Here is a 21,646-nt window from a genome sequence, read left to right on the forward strand (position 1 = left end):
TTCAGATATAACTGGTAAAACACGTCAACGATGTATAGAAATAACCAAAGAAAAGTTTGAGGAATTAAAAGAAGAAAATATGCATCTGCACACAACAAACCAAACACTTACTCTTGAACTTAACATAGTAAAACAAGCAATGAAAGAACTACAATTAAAATTTAAGAGAATAGTAAAAGAAAATGGAAAGCTGAAAGAGGCTGAGAAGGCATCCTCTAAGGAAGGTGGGGACAACTACAGTTTTTTAATTAAAGGAACAAACAGGACTTAACTCATTTTCTTATTTTGAGAGTTAATATTTTAGGTTGTAATATTTATTGATTTTAATGTTGATCTCTTTTGTGAAATTTGACTTTATCTGCTATATCATTATTATTGTTATGCTAAAGAAATTCTAATACTTCTGGATTTGATGCTTAGGAAAGGAACTTTACATAAATTTCATATCAGTTTTTATCTCATTGAACAGCATGTAAAAGTGCCTTTTCACCACATATTTACCATTAATGAGGATTATATTTTTTTTGCTAATTTGATAGGCAAAGAAAGAATCCCATTTTAAAAAAATATATATTTTATTGATTTTTTACAGAGAGGAAGGGAGAGGGATAGAGAGTTAGAAACATTTGACCAGAATCAAACATGGGACCCTTCAGTCCATAGGCCAACGCTCTATCCACTGAGCCAAACTGGTTAGGGCAGGAATCCCATTTTAAATTGTATTTCTCTTATTATCAGTGAGCTTGGGTATTTTTTTCATATCTTTGCATATCATTTTCTTTTTCTTTTATAAATTTTCCCACTTTAAAAAACATGTTTTTATTTATTTTAGATAAAGAGGAAGGGAGAGGGAGAGATCAAAACATAAACATTTTTTTATGTTTTATCCCTAGCTGGTTTGGCTCAGTGGATAGAGCGTTGTCCCGCAGGCTGAAGGATCCCAGTTTGATTCTGGTCAAGGGCACATACCTGGATTGCAGGTTCAATCCCCAGCCCTGGTGGGGACACGTGCAGTAGGCAACCAATGGATGTGGCTTTTCCCTCCCTTCCACTCTCTAAAAATCAATGGAAAAATATCCTCAGGTGAAGATTAGCAACAACAAAAAAAGATAAATAAAATATACAAAACATAAGCATCTATTGTTTGCCTCCTGCACGCCCACTACTGGCGATCCAGCCCAGCCAGGGCTGCATTATATTCTTTATTCAGGTTTCTAATGTCAACCTCTTAACAATAGTACAGTTGTCCACGGTAAGAAGTTAACATTGGTATGTTGTTGTTTTTTAAATTCTCACCCGAGGATATGTTTTTATTGACGAGAGAGAGAGAGAGAGAGAGAGAGAGAGAGAGAGAGAGAGAGAGAGAAAGAAACATCGATGTGAGAGAGAAACATCAATTGGTTGCTTCCCATACACACCCTGACTGGGGACCAAACTCTCAACCTAGGTGTATGCCCTAGGTTGCATGTACTGCAGCCTTTTGGTACATTGGATGACACTCCAACCAACTGAGCCACAATGGCCAGGGCTAAATTTTCTGACTTTAAATTGAGATATCTGGCTTTTTCTCATTGTTTTGTAGGAGCTCTCTGTGTATTACGGATGTTAGCCTTTGTCGTGTATGTAATATTTTCTCTGTTGATAATTTAAATCTAAAGGATATTTTTCTTTTATGGCTTATGCCCTTGATGTCAAGTCCTTTTTACCTCTCAGGTTATACATATATTCACTGATTTTTGTCTCTATACATCTATCTATTTATATAAGGCTAATATTATTGCCTGAAGAAACATTATATCATTTTCTTCATATAGACCTTGCATATTTCTTGTCTTAGTCACACTTATTTCTAGATACTTTACATTATTTGTGTTATTACTTTGTGGGATCTATTTTCTATTATGTTTTCTAATATTTGGAAAAGTTATTTTAATAAATTTTCCATTTATACTATATGATTTGCAAGGCAAATATTTATATATCATTGGAAACAATGACTTCCTTTTCAATTTAAAGTTTTTATTTTACCTTAATTAGTTGTACATGTAAAAATTTCCACAAACTTCCAAAGTGTTGACTATTTAGTGTTAAAAAACTTAGAAACTTTTATTCACTTGAACCTATATATTTGTAACTCACTGCCTCTGTGAGCCCAAAAGGGAAAAAAGGGCAGATGGTTCGCAATTCATATAAAATCTTAATCTATTTGATACACATTCTTAGAGTATAATATTAATTTTTTTCAGTAGTTGCTGCACCTGAATTACTTTATCTAAGAAAACAAGCTCAAGAACTGGTGGATGAAAATGATGGGCTGAAAATGACTGTCCACCGTTTGAATGTAGAACTGAGCAGATATCAAACAAAATTCCGGCATTTATCGCAGGAAGAGGTAATGTTTCCAATTAAGAAACATCAGCCTTTTTTTAACCTTTCAAGGTGAATTGAGGGATTCATATTTATTACAATTTGGCATAAAAAGACACATACAAAGCACAGCATATTCTAGGGACCTTTCTATTTCCTTCTCCTCCCCTCCACCTCCTCCCTTCCTTTCTTCCCGTCCTTCCCTCTTTTTTTTTTTAATATATCTTTATTGATTTCAGAAAGGAAGGGAGAGGGAGAGAGAGCTAGAAATATCAGTGATGAGAGAGAATCATTGATTGGCTGCCTCCTGCACGCCCCCACTGGGGATCAAGCCTGCAACCCGGGAATGTGCCCTTGACCAGAATCGAACCTGGGACCCTTCAGTCCACAGGCCAACGCTCTATCCACTGAGCCAAACCACCTAGGGCTCCATTCTAAGTCTTGTCCCTCAAGTTTACAACTGTAATTTATCAGTGCACTAACTCTCAAAAGAAGACAGACTAGTTTATATAGACCCCAAATCACCTCACTCTAGTCAATGGGACTTGCATTCATGAGTCCCACACAGGTTTATAGCAAACAAGAAACAGTTTTTAAATGGGCTCAGCAGCATACCCCCAAACTTCGAAGCTGTATACCCAGGCTCAGCACAAAGGGGGCATGCAAAAATGGCCATCTCCCACTTTTTCCCTTAAAGGGGTGTAACTGCATACTTTCCTGACTGTTGCCTGAGGGTCTGGCTTCTAATCATCCTGCATCTAGATGCTGACTGCAGTCCCCTCGTTGGGACACTGTGAGTCTTGGTATCTCCTCAACTACTGGGAGCCACTAAGAACAAAGACAGTGGACTATCACAAAGGTTTGAAAGGCAACCAGGAACTCCAACTGGGCTGATTGGTGAGGTTCATCTCCTATAAGAGACCATTCTGCCAAGACTAGGAGAGGAGGCTGCTTTATCTAATTAGCAACACTAACTCAGAGGGTCCAGGAAAATGAAGAAAGGAAGGAATGTGTTTCAAACAAAAGAACAAAATTAATCTTCAGAAACCAGCCTTAATGAAATGGAAATAAGTGATTTACTCAGTCGTGTAACAGTCGTAAAGATGCTCATCAAGGGAGCTCTCCCTCTTCCTTCTCAGGCATGCATCTGAGGGGCCCCACGAGACTGACAACCAGGAGAGCAATAGGCGGAGGCAGCTTGTCCTGGGCTAACCCCCTGAACCTATCGCCAAGGCCGCCTGTTCTCTGACTCTCCAATGAGCCAAAGCAGCCCTGCCTAGGCTCTCTTCTGTTGCTGCTTCTATCCTAAGGTCTTCCTTGTTTCACTGTCCCCAGCTTTCACAACAGTACTCTTAAAACAAAAAAATTAAAGATGCTCATCGAGGTCAGGAAAGCAATGCATGAACAAGTGAGAATTTCAACAGAGAAGATATAAAAAGGTACCAATGAAATCATAAAGCTGAAGAATACAATAACTAAACAGAAATTCAATAGAAGGGTTCCACAGCAGACTAGAGCAAGTGGAAAAAGGATCAGCAAACTTGAAAACAGGGCAGTGGTATTCATCCAATCAGAGAATCAAAAAAGAATGAAAAAGTGTGAAGATAGCTTAAGGGACTTAGGGCATACCATCAAGCAGATATATATACACATTATAGAGGTCTTAGAAGAAAAAGAGAGAAAGGGACAGAAACCTTATCAAAGAAATAATGGCTGAAAACTCCCCTAACCTGGGGAAAGAAACAGATAACCAGATTCAGGAAGTCCAGAGTACCAAATTAATCTAAGGAGACCCACACCACCCTAGCCGGTTTGGCTTAGTGGATAAAGTGTCGGCCTGCGAACCAAAGGATCCCGGATTCAGTCCTGGTCAAGGGCACATACCTTGGTTGCAGGTTCCTTGGGCCCTGGCCCTAGTATAAGGCAACCAATCGATGTGTCTCTCTCACATTGATGTTTCTCTCTGTGTCTTTCTCTCTCTTTTCCACTCTCCCTGAAAACCAATTGGAAAATATCCTTGGGTGAGGATTAACAAAAAAATAAGATAAATAAATAAAATAGAGACCCACACCAAACCACATTATTTTAAGTTGTCAAAAGGTAAAAGGAACAAGCAAAATGGCCATCTCCCACTTGTAGTCAGTGATTCTCCAAGAGAAAATCTTAAAAATAGCAAGAGAAAATGTTCTTCACGTACAAGGGAACCTCCATCAGACTATAAGTGGGTTTTTTTCAGCAGAAACTGCAGGCCACAGGGAGTAGGATGATCTATTCAAAGTGCTGAAAGAAAAAATTCTGCTAAATAAGAATAGTCTACCTGGAAAAGTGGTCCTTCAGAACTGAGATAAAGAGTTTTCCAGACAAACAAAATTCAAAGGAGTTCATCACCAGCTGACCAGCCTTACAAGAAATGTTAAAAGAAATTCTTCAATGCCCAGCCAGTGTGGCTCAGTAGTTGAGTATTGACCTATGAACCAGGAGGTCACAGTTCGATTCCCTGTCAGGGCTTATGTGCAGGTTGTGGGCTCAGTCCCCTGTAGGGGGTGTGTAGGAGGCAGCCAATCAATGATTCTCTCTTACTGATGTTTCTATGTTCCTTCTCTCTTCCTCTTTGAAATCAATAAAAAAATATTTTTTTAAATGGAGTTCTTCAAGCTGAAAAGAATAGGTACTAATTACTAACAAAATCATATGAAAGTATAAAACTTACTGGTAAAGGTAAATATATAGTTAAATTCAAAATACTCCAATATTGTAATGATGTAAATCATACCTCTAGTATAAAGGTTAAAGACAAAGTATTCAAAATAACTATACAATAATTTGTTAATGGATAAACAATATAAAAAGGTGTAAATTATATCAAAAACAAAATGTGGGGTGGTGGTAAAAATATAGAGCTGTGTGTGTTTATTGTGTACTGAGACCCACCAGTGACCCAATGAAGGGAATTGTAGTGAGCATGTAGATGCAAGCTGATTAAAAGCTCAAAGTTAAGTTGTTATTCGCTTAAAATGACTGTTCAAAATGTCTTATGCAAGCCTCATGGTAATCACAAAGCAAATACCTATAATAGATGTACACAAAAGAGAAAGAGAAAGGAAGAATCAAAACATACCAATACAGGAAAGCATCAAATCACAAAGGAAGAGAGCAAGAAAGGCAGAAAGGAATTACAAAACAGCCAGCAAAAAATGAACAGATGGCAACTAAAAAGGTCATACTTAATAATTAAAATGAAAGGACTAAATTCTACAATCAAAAGACATAGAGTGGCAGAATGGATAAACGGAAAAAAAGATCCAACTATCTGCTGCCTACAAAAGACTCACTTCAGCTGTAAGGACATACTTAGACTGAAAGCGAAGGGATAGAAACATACATTTAATGTAAATGGAAGCCAAAAGAAAGAAGGGGTAACTATGCTTATATCAGACAAAATAGAGTTTAAATTAAAACGGTAAAAGAGACAAAGAAGGTTATTACATAATGGTAAAGGAGTCAATTCATCAAGAGAATATAATTGTAAATATTTATGTACCCAATATCAGAGCACCTAAATATATAAAGCAAATATTAACAACTGAAGGGGAAAATAGCAATAATAGTAGGGGACTTCAATACCGCAATACTAGATAGATCATCAAGATGGAAAATCATAAGGAAATATTGGACTTAAACTACATGTTAGATCAGACAGACCTAATACAGAACATTTCCTCCAACAGCAGCAGAATACACACTCTTCTCAAGTGCACATGGACATTCTCCAGTACAGATCATATGTTCGGACACAAAACAAGTCTTAATAAATTTAAGAATATTGACATATCAAGCATCTTTTTTGACCACAGTGTATGAAATTAGAAATCAAGTATAAAAATTTACAAATATGGAGCCAGTCGGCCTGGTGGTCAAATCCCTCTAGTGTTAACTACAACAATTAAGGCTTGGCTAGAACAAGACTGCGCACAGAGACCACAAGGGGGTGCATCAAGAAAGCATAAAAGATGCGGAGACAAAAAAACATGACAGAAATGGAGGATATGGAGCTAAGAATCGCAATTTTGAGGGCTTGCCATAAATTTGTGCAGAGCCTCACGAAAACTAATGAGACCCTCGATGCTACGATAAAGAAATTAGAAAGTAAGCATACACGGACTGAAATAAAGAATATTATACCCAATAGCAAACCAGAGGAGCTCAAGAATCAAACCAAAGATTCGACAAAAAACACCCAATTGGAAAAGCAAAATGAAAAAAGAATCCGAAAGTGTGAAGATAGTGTAAGGAGCCTCTGGGACAGCTTTAAGCGGTCTAATATCAGAATTATTGGAGTGCCAGAAGATGAGAGACAGCAAGATATTGAAAACCTATTTCAAGAAATAATGGCAGAAAACTTCCCCCACCTGGAGAAAGAAATGGACTTACAGGTTCAAGAAGCGCAGAGAACCCCAAACAAAAGGAATCCAAAGAGGACCACACCAAGACACATCATCATTAAAATGCCAAGAGCAAAAGACAAAGAGAAAATCTTAAAAGCAGCAAGAGAAAGAGGCTCAATTACCTACAAGGGAATACCCATACGACTGTCAGCTGATTTCTCAACAGAAACTTTGCAGGCCAGAAGGGAATGGCAAGAAATATTCAAAGTGCTGAATACCAAGAACCTACAACCAAGATTACTTTATCCAGCAAAGCTATCATTCAGAATTGAAGGTCAGATAAAGAGCTTCACAGATAAGGAAAAGCTAAAGGAGTTCACCACCGCCAAACCAGTATTATATGAAATGCTGAAAGGTATCCTTTAAGAAGAGGAAGAAGAAGAAAAAGGTAAAGATACAAATTATGAACAACAAATATGCATCTATCAACAAATGAATCTAAGAATCAAGTGAATAAATAACCTGATGTACAGAATGAACTGGTGATTATAATAGAATCGGAGACATAGAAAGGGAATGGACTAACTATTCTTGGGGGGAAAAGGGGTGTGGGAGATGCGGGAAGTGACTGGACAAAAATCATGCACCTATGGATGAACACAGTGGGTGGGGAGTGAGGGTGGAGGGTGGGGTGGGAGCTGGAAGGAGGGGAGTTATGGGGGGAAAAAAGAGGAACAAATGTAATAATCTGAACAATAAAGATTAAAAAAAAAAATTTACAAATATGTGGACATTGAACAACATGCTACTGAACAACCAGTGGGTCGGTCAAAAGAGAAGTAAAAAAATACCTTGAAACAAATGAAAATGAAAAAGAAAAAAAAATACCTTGAAAAAAATGAAAATGGAAGCATGACATGCCAAAACTTATGGGAAGCAGCAAAAGTAGTTCTAAAGGGAAATTTATAGCAATAAATGCAAACGTTAAAAATTAAGAATAAATAAATAACCTTCTTTTGTTTAGTTCCTAAGGTGCCTTGAGGAACTAGACAAAAGAAGACTTTTAGCTCAAAGTTAACGGGAGGAATAAAAAGAAAATCAGCAGAAATAAATGAAATAGAGACTGAAAAGACAACAGAACACATCAATGAAACTAAGAACTGGTTTTTTGAAAAGACAAATACATTTGACCACCCTTTAGCTAGACTAAGAAAAAAGATGTTTCAAATAAAATTAGAAATAAAGAGGAGGCATTAGAACTGATAACACAAAAATACTAAGGATCATAAGAAACTGTGAACAGTTACACTCCCCAAAATACTATATGGTATTTTTTTTTTAAAAGTTGAACTTATAGAAAATAGGTGAAATTTGAATATATTCTGTAGATTAGAATATAGTATATCACTGTTGAGTTCTTGATTTTTATGATGGCAGTGTGGTTGAGTAAGTGACGGTTTTTCTTTTTAGGTAATATACACTGAAGTATTACAGGAAAGGAGGCATTTTACCTCAAATTATTCTCAAACATTCCAAAAGAACATTTTCTACACATATAGATGCATAGATTGCTGATGCATAGTTGATTAAGAATATCTTAAGGCTTGAAATTTCAGGATTATAGTTTAATTTGTCTTCAAAATGTGTTTTGTTCTTAGAGTATAACTATTGAAGGCCTACCATCGAAGGGCCCCGTACCACCCTGGTTGGTAAGTAAAAGTTATTTAATTTCAGGCCCATATTTTCTGGGCTATATTTGAATAGCTATTCAAATCCATTCCAAATTAAGTGTATTCTATCACCTTTAACAAAATTTGCTGGTTGTGTTTAGATGTAAGAAATATATTAACCTTCTTTACCAACCGTTCTCTTCAGTTGGATATGAAGTGCCTGTCACCCTTGTTGCTGGCTTATGAAGACCGGGTGAAAGAAAAAGATGAGCTCATTTCCACCCTCCAGGTAGGTCGGCAGATGTCAGAAGAGACAGGGTTTATTAAAAAATACGACCATTTTAAACTTTGAATACCTATTCAAACATCTAACAGGCACTCAAATGTTCGTTAAAGGAAAGGAGGAAGGAAGGAAGGGGGCTAGGAGGCAGGTTGGGAGTGATGGGTGGAGCAGGAGGGGTGGGCAGGGTTAGATGGAGTTATGGAGGGACAGGGTGGTGCTGCATTGGAAGTTCCCAGACAGGCAGCCCCACATGGGCTGGGGTCTCAGGGTGCAGGAAGGCAGCCGTGCAAGGCACTTCTTTCCTGATTGTCTGCAGCTGCAAACACCACTGTTAGAGGGACGTTTGGGAGACTGGGGACGGTAGCTAGCAGGCCGCGAAGAGGCGACCTCAGGGAATTCCAATTATTGAGCCGCTGGAAACAGTGAGAAAGTGAGGTTTTCATTCTTTTCTGCCTTGTTCACCTCTGTTTTTGGGGAATGGCTTCTGGCAGTGGAGCTCATTTGCATTACACAGGAGACCCAGGCTCTGTGGGTGTTGCAGATATGTCCATGCCTTTCCAGGCTGCATGCCTCTAGTCCCTCATTGAAGTGGCCAAAGAGATCTCTGGAAGTGGAAGGGTCCAGGGAGAGAAATGTTGGTTTTCTTGGGATCCCTGGGTCTCTTAAGAGTCACCAAGCCTTTTCTTATTACACTGTCCCATGTACATGGCTCATGTAATGCAGTTTTAAAAAATATTTTTAAAAATATTTATTGATTTTAGAGGAAGGGGGAGAGAGAGAGAGAAAACCTCAATTTTTGCTGTTCCACTTATGTATGCACTCATTGGTTGATTCTTGTGTGTGTTCTGACTGGAGATCAAACCTTGTGGGACAACTGAGCTGACCGGCCTGGGCTGTAATGCAGTTTTGAAAATTTTCTTCTAGAGGACAAATTAATCTTAGACTGATTGATGAAATATCCACCCTAATAACTAATAAAATTACTAATTCAGTGCTCTTTCTAAAATGGGTCAGGAGCTCTGGCCAGATAGCTTAGTTGGTTAGAGCATCATCCAATACACCAAGGTTTTGTGTTTGTTCCTGGTCAGGCTTATACAAGAAGCAACAATGAATGTGTAAGTAAGTGGGACAACAAATCAGTGCTTCTCTTTGTCTATGAAATCAGTAACTTAAAAAAACCCACAGGAAACATTTTCTGTAAAGGGCCATTTAGTAAATAGTTTAGGCTTTGCAAACCATGCAGTCTGTGTTTTACAACTACTCAGCTCTACTGTTGTACCATGAAAGCAGCCATAGACACCCAACAAGTGAGCATGTCTGCGTCCCAATAAAACTTTATTTACAGCCGGGCTGGCATGACTCAGTGGTTGAGCATCGACCTATGAACCAGCTGGTCACGACCTATGAACCAGGTTGAGAGTTTAATCCCCAGTAGGGGGCATGCAGGAGGCAGCCCATCAATAATTCTCTCTCATCATTGATGTTTCTATCTCTCTCTCTCTCTCCCCCTTTCCCTTCTGCTCTGAAATCAATAAAAATATATCTTTTTTTAAAAACTATATTTACAGAACAGGCAACTGGCCTGCGGGCTTTAGTTTGCCTGACCCCGTTCTGAAAAGAGCCAGTGGAGTGCCAGCAAGTGGGAGGCAGAGGAGTTACTTGGCATTGTATTAAGTTAACAGGTATAAGCATAAATATCTCTTGGTTGGGAGAAGAAAATGTAGAAGCATCCCAGAGTAAATACTGGCACCTAGGATTCTCACTGGAGGACAGCACAACACTAACGCTGGCCAAGGGCTGCCTGAGAAAAGCTGAGATGGAGAAGGCCCAGCAGAGTGCCACAGGTGTATGTACACGTGAAACCAATCCTATCTAATAAAGACAGAATATGCAAATTGACTGTCACTTTGCAACAAAGATGATGGCGCCCACAGCCTATAAGGAGGGAATATGCAAATTGATGTGACCAAGATGGCGGTGGCCAGGCCGGGACACTTGCCATGGCGATGACGCAGGTGTTCCGCCTCACCCTGGCCGCTCCAGGCCTTTTGGCAGCATGTGAAGGCGGAAAGGCGGCTCTGGCTGGAGTGAAGGCGGTGCCAGCAGCTGGGGAAGGAAGGCCTATTCTTGCACGAATCTTCGTGCATCGAGCCTCTAGTATAAAATAAGATTGGATGTTAGCTGTACTAGTAATTAAATTTTTAAGTGCCACAAACACAGACTTAGGAGTCAAAAACTAAGACCAAGCAACAGTCCCGGAGTTGGGGCTAATGACTGACGAAGCTGTACTGACTGAGGGCTTTAGCAGAGGCTCTCTTGTAATTGTAATGGAGCCAAATTAAGAGACTCCAGCCCCCACCCTAATCTCTTGAAAAGGTCTTATTTTTATCTAAAAAAGCTTCATTTTATCCTCCAAAGTCTTTAAACAAAGGAAAAATTATAGTGTTTACAAGCATCTCTGCTTTTCTTATGGCCTTTTTATTTTTCCAAGTATTTGGCAGTTATAGAAAAATGTTATGAAATTAGGATTTGAATGTTTAAATCCTGAGGTTCAGCGTCCCTTGTGCTCAGCATTGTTTTTATCTCGTGTTTTCTCATGAGACTGAGCGCCTCCAGGGCAGCACTTGGTGTCAGGCTGCTGTTACTGTGAGACTCGCTAAAAAGCTGTTAGCATTTGACTTTAGCCCAGCAACAGCAGTAGAACTAAGAAATATAGGTATGTGTGTATGTGTATATTATGTTTACATAAATTTTATTTCAGGAGGAAATGAGAACGTTCAGGATTCGCGTCCAAGAAGTAGTGAAAGAAAATAAAGAATTGCACCAACAGTTAAACAAGAATGGTACTGTTACCAGTGAGGAATGGCAAGTAGTGTTGTGTTTTTGATATTTTACTAATTAAAAACAAAAGGTAATATGAATAAACTTTATGAAATAATTAAATATATTTTCTTTTTTAAAGTAAAATACTTTAAGGGAGAATTTCCAAGAAATTAATAAGGTATAATGAAACCCTAGTAGTTTATTCTAAACTTGTATTTTAAAGATTACTTTAAAAATTCTAAATAGGTTTTTAAACCTGAACTATATTTACTGTCCCCATTTTTATTTCCTGACGTATTTTTCTACAGTACTTTTTCCACCCCAAACCTGTTGGGTCCCTCTCTTTCTTAGACTCCTCTGTTCACGGGGCTTTAGCACAGTGAGCCCTTGACACAGCTCTGCCCTGCCCTGCCCTGCCCTGCCGTGCCTTGCCCTGTGCTGAGTGTTGCCTCACTTCATCCTGTTGCTGATGCTACTCCCCTTCCCCCCTCCAACCCCCCTACACTCCTAGTCACCCATAGGGCTGCTCAAAGGGGCTGGTCAGTAGTTCTTCCTAGAGGCAGAGTTAATTGCTCCCTTGTCTCAGTTTCTGCCCTAGCCTTAAGCTCAGGCTGTGTTCTCACACCTGTCACACAGTAGCTGCCTGTGTGTTCCACATCTGTCTCCCTCTCCTCTGTGAGCTCAAGGGCAGGGCCACGTCCTGTTCGTCCGCACAGCAGCAACAAATGCCTACTCACTGAATTTGAGAATCTTCAAAAGTCTAAAGGGAATATCCAGGCAAGACTAAGAAAGCAATAACTATTTAGATGTCTTTTTTGCTTGGAGTATATGTTATGTTTAGTATTTTTTAAAAAATATATTTTATTAATTTTTTTATAGAGAGGAAGGGAGTGGGATAGAGAGTTAGAAACCAATCAGCTGCCTCCTGCACACCCCCTACTGGGGATGTGCCCACAACTAAGGTACATGCCCTTGACCGGAATCGAACTTGGGACCCTTGAGTCCGCAGGCCGACGCTCTATCCACTGAGCCAAACCGGTTAGGGCTGTTTAGTATTTTTTAAAGTATGTCAACATTCCTGGAAAAAATTAAATATTTTCCATATGTGAGATTCAGAAATTTGGAATCGAGTCAACAGCATTCTTACTGGTAGGTCAGTTTTCCTGATTTTATGGTCACTGATGTGCCAGTTGGGACTGGCCTGGCAGCTACTGGATCTTGGTGCACTGTGACTTCTCCTGTTGAACTTGGATTTTCTACTGTCGGGTTTCCTAGTACCTCCCCCTTCAAACCCTCCTTGACTAGCTCCCTGGGAAGCAGATCAGTGAGACTGGGCCTCACGTGCCTCTAAGAGTCCTCATGAGAAACTGGAACCTCAGATACTTTCTCTAACCTGTATATAGCTGTAAGTGAAACCTGTTTACTTTTCTTTTTTTAAAAAAATATATATATTTTATTGATCTTAGAGAGGAAGGGAGAGGGAGAGAGAGATAGAAACATCAATGATGAGAGAGAATCATTGATCGGCTGCCTCCTGGATGCCCCCTACTGGGGATCGAGCCCACAGCCCAGGCATGTGCCCTTGGCTGGAATTGAACCTGGGACCCTTCAGTCCGCAGGCCAACGCTCTATCCATTGAGCCAAACCAGCTAGGGCTACTTTTCCTTAAAATAAAAATAAGAATAAATAAGTCCTAACCGGTTTGACTCCGTGGATAGAGCATCGACTCATGGACTAAAGGGTCCCAGGTTCATTTCCGGTCAAGCGCACATACCTCAGTTGCAGGTTCCCTGGCCCTGGTCGGGGTGTGTGCAGGAGGCAACCAATTGATGTGCTTCTCTCACATTGATGTTTCTCCCTGTCTCTCCCTCTCCCTTCCACTCTTTCTAAAAATCAGTGGGAAAATATCCTCTGATGAGGATTAACAAAAAACACGCAAAGAAATCCTATATAATACAAGGCTAATATGCAAATTGACCGAACAGCGGAATGACTGGTCGCTATGACATGCACTGACCACCAGGGGGCAGACACTCAATGCAGGAGCTGCCCCCTGGTGGTCAGTGCGCTCCCACAGGGGGAGCGCTGCTCAGCCACAAGCTGGGCTCACGGCTGGCGGTGCAGCAACCGTGGCGGAAGCCTCTCCCGCCTCTGCGGCAACGGTAAAGATGTGTGACTGCCGGCTTAGGACCATGAGGAGCGGGGCTAAGCAGTACATCAGAAAGATCATACACCATGACCAAGTAGGATTTATCCCAGGGATGCAAGGATGGTACAATATGCGCAAATCAGTAAATGTTATACATCACATAAACAAATTGAAAGAAAAAAAACCACATAGTTGCCCTAACCAGTTTGGCTCAGTGGATAGAGCATCAGCCTGCGGACTCAAGGGTCCCAGGTTCGATTCTGGTCACGGGCATGTACCTTGGTTGCGGGCACATCTCCAGGAGGTGTGCAGGAGGCAGCTGATCAATGTTTCTCTCTCATCGATGTTTCTAACTCTCTATCTCTCTCCCTTCCTCTCTGTAAAAAATCAATAAAATATATATTTTAAAAAAATAAAATTAAAACTTAAAAAAAAACACCCCACATAGTCATATCAATTGATGCAGAAAAAGCATTTGACAAAATCCAACACCTTTTCTTGATAAAAACTCTCAGCAAGGTGGGAATAGAAGGATCATACCTCAACATAATAAAAGCCATATATGACAAACCCACAGCCAACATCATACTCAATGGACAAAAACTAACACCATTTCCCCTAAGAACAGGAACAAGACAGGGATGCCCACTCTCACTACTCCTGTTCGATATAGTACTGGAAGTATTAGCCATTGCAATTAGACAAGAAGAAGAAATAAAAGGCATCCAAATTGGAAAAGAAGAAGTAAAACTGTCTTTATTTGCAGATGACATGATATTATACATAAAAAACCCTAAAGACTCCATCAAAAAACTATTAGACTTAATAAATGAATTCGGCAATGTAGCAGGATACAAAATTAACGCCAGAAAATCTATGGCATTTCTATACACCAATAGTGAACTTACAGAAAGAGAGACTAAAAAAACAATCCCATTTACCATCGCACCAAAATTTAAGCTACCTAGGAATAAACTTAACTAAGAAGGTAAAAGACCTCTACTCAGAAAACTACAGGACTTTGAAAAAAGAGATAGAGGAAGACATAAACATATGGGAGAACATACTATGTTCTTGGATTGGTAGAATCAACATCATTAAAATGTCCATACTAAAAAAATAAATAAATAAAATAAAATGTCCATACTACCCAAAGCAATCTATAAATTCAACGCACTTCCCATTAAAATACCAACAGCATATTTCACAGGCCTAGAACGAACTCTCCAAAAATTCATCTGGAATAAAAAAAGACCCCGAATAGCTGCAGCGATCCTGAGAAAGAACAAAGTAGGTGGGATCTCAATACCAGATATCAAGCTGTATTACAAAGCCACTGTTCTCAAAACTGCCTGGTATTGGCACAAGAACAGACATATAGATCAATGGAATAGAATAGAGAGCCCAGAAATCGACCCGAACCAATATGCTCAATTAGTATTTGACAAAGGAGGCAAGAACATACAATGGAGTCAAGATAGTCTCTTCAATAAATGGTGTTGGGAAAATTGGACGGATACATGCAAGAAAATGAAACTAGACCACCAACTTACACCATACGCAAAAATAAACTCAAAATGGATAAAGAACTTAAATGTACGATGGGAAACAATAAAAATACTAGAAGAATCCAAAGGCAACAAAATCTTAGACATATGCCAAAGCAATTTCTTCACCGATACAGCTCCTAGGGCATTGGAAACTAAAGAGAAAATAAACAAATGGGACTACATCAAAATGAAAAGCTTCTGCACAGCAAAAGAAACCATCAACAAAACAACAAGAAAGCCCACTGCGTGGGAAAACATATTTGCCAATGTTATATCTGATAAGGGCCTAATCTCCAAAATCTATAGGGAACTCATACAACTTAACAAAAGGAAGATAAATAATCCAATCAAAAAATGGGCAAAGGACCTAAATAGACACCTTTCAAAAGAGGACATTCAGAAAACCAAGAGACATATGAGAACTTGCTCAAAGTCACTAATCATCCCAGAGATGCAAATCAAAACCACAATGAGGTACCATCTCACACCTGTCAGAATGGCTATCATCAACAAATCCACAAACGACAAGTGCTGGAGAGGATGTGGAGAAAAAGGAACCCTCGTGCACTGCTGGTGAGAATGCAGGCTGGTGCAGCCACTGTGGAAGGCAGTATGGAGTTTCCTCAGAAAACTAAAAATGGAACTCCCATTTGACCCTGTGATCTCACTTCTAGGAATATATCCCAAGAAACCAGAAACACCAATCAGAAAGGATATATGCACCCCTATGTTCATAGCAGCACAATTCACCATAGCTAAGATCTGGAAACAGCCTAAGTGCCCATCAGTAGATGAATGGATTAGAAAACTGTGGTACATCTACATGATGGAATACTATGCTGCTGTAAAAAAGAAGGAACTCTTACCATTTGCAATGACATGGATGGAACTGGAGAGCATTATGCTAAGTGAAATAAGCCAGTCAATGAAGGAAAAACACCACATGATCTCACTCACTCATGGATAATAAAGACCATTATAAACTTATGAACAAAAATAGATACAGAGGCAGAGCTGCCTAGAACAGACTGTCAAACTACAGCGGGAAAGCCGGGGAGGGTTGAGGGGCGGAGTGGGGGGGCGGTAAGAGATCAACCGAAGGACTTGTATGCATGCATATAAGCATAACCAATGGACATAAGACACGGGGGTAGGGGAGGCCGGGGGATTGGTAAGGGCGGGAAAAGTAAATAAATAAATAATAGTTAATAGGGTGAAGAGCGGGCAGAGATAGTGTGGAAACATGTCTATATACCAAATTATATAACTTTAAAATTAAAAAAAAACAAAACAAAACTATTTCATTCTGACTTCAAAATAACCCAGTGGGTGGGGGGATTGGAGGTTTATGTAGATGAAACAAGGTTAGCCATTTGATAATTGTTCAAGCTAGGTGTTGTATATACATGGGAGTTAATCGTTCTGTTCCTACTACTTTTGTATATGTTTGAAATTTTACATTTTAAAAAGTTACTAAGAAATTCATAATTTAAACTTCATACTGTCCTTTCTCCCCATTTAATGCATATGGTGGGGTTGATGTGTTAATAACATGTTTAGCATTAAAACATGTTGAAGTGCAGCAGGAGACAACCGATCGATGTTTCTCTCCCCACTCCCTCTCTTCCTCTCTCCCTTCCACTCTCTCTAAAAATCAATGGAAGAAATATCCTTCGGTGAGGATTTACGAAACAAAAAATATGTCCAGATATTCATTCCCTACAGCAGCAGTTCTCAACCTGTGGGTCGCGACCCCTTTGGGGGTCGAACAACCCTTTCACAGGGGTCGCCTAAGACCATCCTGCATGTCAGATATTTACATTATGATTTATAACAGTAGCAACATTACAGTTATGAAGTAGCAACGAAAATAATTTTATGGTTGGGGGTCACCACCACATGAGGAACTGTATTAAAGGGTCACCGCATTAGGAAGGTTGAGAACCACTGCCCTACAGCATCTACTAGTATTACTTTCTTTTAGTATTAATTTCTTCTCTAACCACAGAGCACCTGAATGGCAGTATTTAATTTTGTAAATAACTTGTAGGCATCGGCTTCAGACTCAGGCGGAATTGGTTTTAGAGGAAAACAGGTTGTTGATAGAGCAGTTGGAGATTCAGCAAAGAAAAGTCAAGGACACCCACCAGGAGCGTCTCCAGGAAGGTGAGCTGTCTTTCCCATGAGTGATGGCGATGCCGTGATTTTGTCCTGTCATTTTACACTTGTACCCCTCTTTCTGGGAGGGCTCCCCTCTAAATGGAAAATAGAGAAGATCATGTTTCTTAGCATATAGTTTCCTTTACTGAAATGCTGTTGTTTATGTTACAACATATCCAGCCTTTACCCATTATGCATTGCTTCCTCTTAGGCTCCAGTGTTGCTTTAATTATTCTGTATATTTTATAAATCAATTGTAGATGACAACACAAGGATCTGTATCTCACTATTTGTTGAGTGAGTAAATAAGTGGTAATACTGGGTCTCTAAACAGTTTCTCTGTGCTTTGCCCTTCCTTCAGAGCTGTGCGTGCTGTCAGAGGTTAAATCTGTCAGATCCTTTCATGAGTGTCCTTCCCCGCCCCTAGGGGCCTCAGTATATATAACATGACTTTGAAGTGGGCCAGATAAGAGTCATTTCTTCCACTTTCATTAAAACCAAAATTTATAAACAAAAAGATAGTGGCATTTTTCCTTTTGTTTTACTGAATTTTCTTTTCCAGTGAAGAACAATATAGGACAGGAGGCCGAAATACAAGCTGTCTTGCCTGAGCCCAAGTAACCCTTCCTGTGTTTTCCTTCCTACACCCTGATATTGAACCCTCCCCTTCCCACAAGTGGAAGAGTTAAACTAGCAGCCTCTGCTGCTGCTGAGCTGAGGCTAGCGCTTCCCTTGTTTATAGTAGCCAGGACATGTTTGAAAGTGAGAGCATCTCAGAGTCCAGCGAGTTTCCTCCACAGGACATCCCCACGCCCTGGTCTGTGCGCAGCACAGAAGTATGTGCGCCTGCTCTGGCATTATTTGTTTGAAAGGGGAGAGAGTGAATGATGTTGAGCCTCCTATCTTTGCTTTCAAGATTAGAGATGGCAGGGAAAATTAATTTCATATTGACTAAGCTTAATGTTCTCAAACAGAACAGATCTGAATAGGTATGATTCTTCTGGTCATGTGGGGCGGGGCCAACCTTTTGGCCTATATGATTCAGTCAGCTGCCTGTTATTTTTCTATTTCCCAGAAATAGTTATTTATTTTGACCAACTAAGTGTTTTTATGGAGTGGAAGGGTTTAAAGTTTTATGCTGTAATACTACTATGTACTAGTTTCAACAGATGCCCAGGAAGTATCCTATCTTATTATTATGTACTACTCTGTCAAATAGGATGAAGTATTTATGATTTACTTTAGATACCGGACATAATAAAACAAAAACTTAATGAAAAAAAAGGGAAGGAAAATAATGGAGAAAGATTGGCTATTTTATTATGATTGGCGTCACCCAGGAGAACGGAAAGCTAATGCTCAAAAGCCCGAACTTGAAGATTTACAGACAAGGGGTTGTATAGAGCAAAATCACAAGTTATCGTGAGTAAGGTCAAGAGTGAGGTAAAGGGCCCTGGCCGGGTAGCTCAGTTGGTTAGAATGTCTTCCTAATATGCCAAAGTGGTGGGTTTGATCTCCAGTCAGGGCACCTACAAGAAGCAACCAATGAATGCATAAATAAGCGGAACAACAAATCGATGTTTCTCTCTCTCTCTCTCTCTCTCTCTCTCTCTCTCTCAAATCAATAAATACATTTTAAAAAAGAGTGAGGTAGCTAATAATTTTAAGTCTTGCGGTCAGCTTTGAGTCTCTCAGTATGGTTTCACGGGGTCACAGCCAGAGATCACTCTGCTTTAGAACTTGAGCTGAAACACAACACAGGCCATGATGTTATCTTTAGCTTAATGGAAACCCATACCTTGTGACCCTGAGTCCAGGCATGGCCATTGTTTCTGGCTGCCTTAGGGGGTTAATGACCAGTAAAGGAAAGGGCTAAGGCGTATTAAGTGGGCATGCTGTGAAGAAACAGAATAGTGCTGGGGTTCCATATTAAATCAGAATCATACATTAAGTCTGGATCCTTGATTTCATTTGACCAAATTGATGTCCTTGAAAATCTTGCAGTTTTAGGGCCGACATCCTGAGGTGTGCTCGCATACCTACATGTGACTCAAGGTTTCAGTTTTTAGACAGTTCCTTGAAGACTAAAACCATATGTTGTTAAATATTGTATATTTAACAATTATATCAAGATATTGAATTTCAATAAGAGAGTTTATGTTTAGTGAATGCTTAATATAGGGATGGTAATTTCTTTCTTTTTTTTTTAAATTAAATCTTTATTGTTCAGATTATTACATTGGTTCCTCTTTTTTCCCACCATAACTCCCCTCCACCCAGTTCCCACCCCACCCTCCGCCCTCACTCCCCACCCACTGTCCTCATCCATAGGTGCACGATTATTGTCCAATCTCTTCCTGCACCCCCCACACCCCTTTCCCCCTCCAAGAATAGTCAGTCCATTCCCTTTCTATGTCCCTGATTCTATTACAATCACCAGTTCATACTGTTCATCAGATTATTTATTCACTTGATTTTTAGATTCACTTGTTGATAGATGTGTATATGTTGTTCATAATTTGTATCTTTACCTTTTTCTTCTTCTTCCTCTTCTTAAAGGATACCTTTCAGCATTTCATTTAATACTGGTTTGGTGGTGATGAACTCCTTTAGCTTTTCCTTATCTGTGAAGCTCTTTATCTGGCCTTCACTTCTGAATGATAGCTTTGCTGGGTAAAGTACTCTTGGTTGTAGGTTCTTGGCATTCATCACTTTGAATATTTCTTGCCACTCCCTTCTGGCCTGCAAAGTTTCTGTTGAGAAATCAGCTGACAGTCGTATGGGTACTCCCTTGTAGGTAACTGATTTTCTTTCTCTTGCTGCTTTTAGGATTCTCTCTTTGTCTTTTGCTCTTGGCATTTTAATTATGATGTGTCTTGGTGTGGTCCTCTTTGGATTCCTTTTGTTTGGGGTTCTCTGTGCTTCCTGGACTTGTAAGTCTATTTCTTTGAGCAGGTAGGGGAAGTTTTCTGTCATTATTTCTTCAAATAGGTTTTCAATATCTTGCTCTCTCTCTTCTTCTGGCACCCCTATAATTCGGATGTTGGTACACTTGAAGCTGTCCCAGAGGCTCCTTACACTATCTTCGTATTTTCAGATTCTTTTTTCATTTTGCTTTTCCAGTTGGGTGTTTTTTGCTTCTTCGCATTTCAAATCTTTGACTTGATTCTTGTGATCCTCTGGTCTGCTGTTAGGAGTCTGTATAATATTCTTTATTTCAGTCAGTGTATGCTTAATTTCTAGTTGGTTCTTTATCACAACATCGAGGGTTTCACTAGATTTCTTAAAGATCTCACTACATTTATCGGCGGTTTCACCAGTCTTCTTGAAGATCTAACTACATTTATCGGCGGTCTCACCAGTCTTTTCGAGGGCCTTATTAAATTTATCGGTGGCTTCTAGACAGTTCTTTAAAGACCTTAAAAGTGTGGTTTTGAACTCTATATCCAGCAGTTTGCTGTCCTCCATTTCTGTCGTTTGTGTCCTGTTTCTTTGTCTCGGCATTTTTTATGCTTCGCTGTGTTGATAGAGTGCCTTTCTGTGCTAAGTGTCCCAATTACCTGAGGTAGACACTTTGGTGCACCCCCTTGTGGGCTTTGTGCACAGTCTTGTTGTAATTAAGCCTTGATTGTTGTAGTTATCACTGGGAGGAATTGACCTCCAGGCCAATTGGCTGTGAGAATCAGCTGTGTCTACAGTGGGAGAACTTCTGTGCTGGAGACACCCCTCTAGGGCAAGACTTGCTTCAATGGGGCTTTGGTGCTCACTGAGTCTGCCCCCTGAGTGTGTCTTTTATGGTTCCATGGAGCTGCAAACTGGATGGTCCCACTCTGACCTCTGGGCTTCCTGGCTCCTGGATCTCTAGGGAGGTGTGCTAATCTAGCCTTTGCCTGAGGCTATCCAGCAAAAGCCTCCCTGCAGGGCTTGGGCGGAGCAGGTCCCACGGAATCAACAGGGCGGGGGTACCAGTTATGGCTGCTCTCAGACTTACCCTCAGAGGCTCTGCTTCTCAGTGTCTGGGTAATCACTGCAAGCCCCTTGGAGAGAAAGCTTCCCTAGGGTTCTGACCGATGCCAGACAGTCCCACTTCTCCCGTATGAGTCTGGGTCCCTAGAGACTCGCCCGGAACTGGAGCTCAGAGCCTGAGACTCCCTCCCGATTGAAAACGACAACCGCGCCCTCAGCCGCCAGCCCGCTCCACACGCACTCCGCACCTTAGTATTTTACTTCCGTACTGCACCTCCTCTGAGACTCGGTAT

General features: G+C 40.1%; 1 protein-coding gene across 2 annotated transcripts in view; it reads left to right on the forward strand.

Annotated features, from left to right (window-relative positions):
- Positions 1 to 21,646, forward strand: part of CEP89 (centrosomal protein 89) — a 92,951-nt gene that overhangs the window by 38,033 nt on the left and 33,272 nt on the right. Inside the window, exons 8-13 of one of the 2 annotated variants that reach the window (XM_070398336.1) lie at positions 6 to 224; positions 2,247 to 2,392; positions 8,411 to 8,461; positions 8,628 to 8,711; positions 11,467 to 11,570; positions 17,278 to 17,393. In XM_070398336.1, coding sequence (XP_070254437.1) covers positions 6 to 224; positions 2,247 to 2,392; positions 8,411 to 8,461; positions 8,628 to 8,711; positions 11,467 to 11,570; positions 17,278 to 17,393 — 720 coding nt within the window. The remainder of the gene's footprint in view (positions 1 to 5; positions 225 to 2,246; positions 2,393 to 8,410; positions 8,462 to 8,627; positions 8,712 to 11,466; positions 11,571 to 17,277; positions 17,394 to 21,646) is intronic. The other variant, XM_070398337.1, reaches the window with a different exon arrangement.

The sequence above is a fragment of the Myotis yumanensis genome, unplaced genomic scaffold, assembly GCF_028538775.1.
Source record: "Myotis yumanensis isolate MYYU_CA2020_CCGP unplaced genomic scaffold, mMyoYum1.0.hap1 SCAF_18, whole genome shotgun sequence".
NCBI classification, from domain to species: Eukaryota; Metazoa; Chordata; class Mammalia; order Chiroptera; family Vespertilionidae; genus Myotis; species Myotis yumanensis.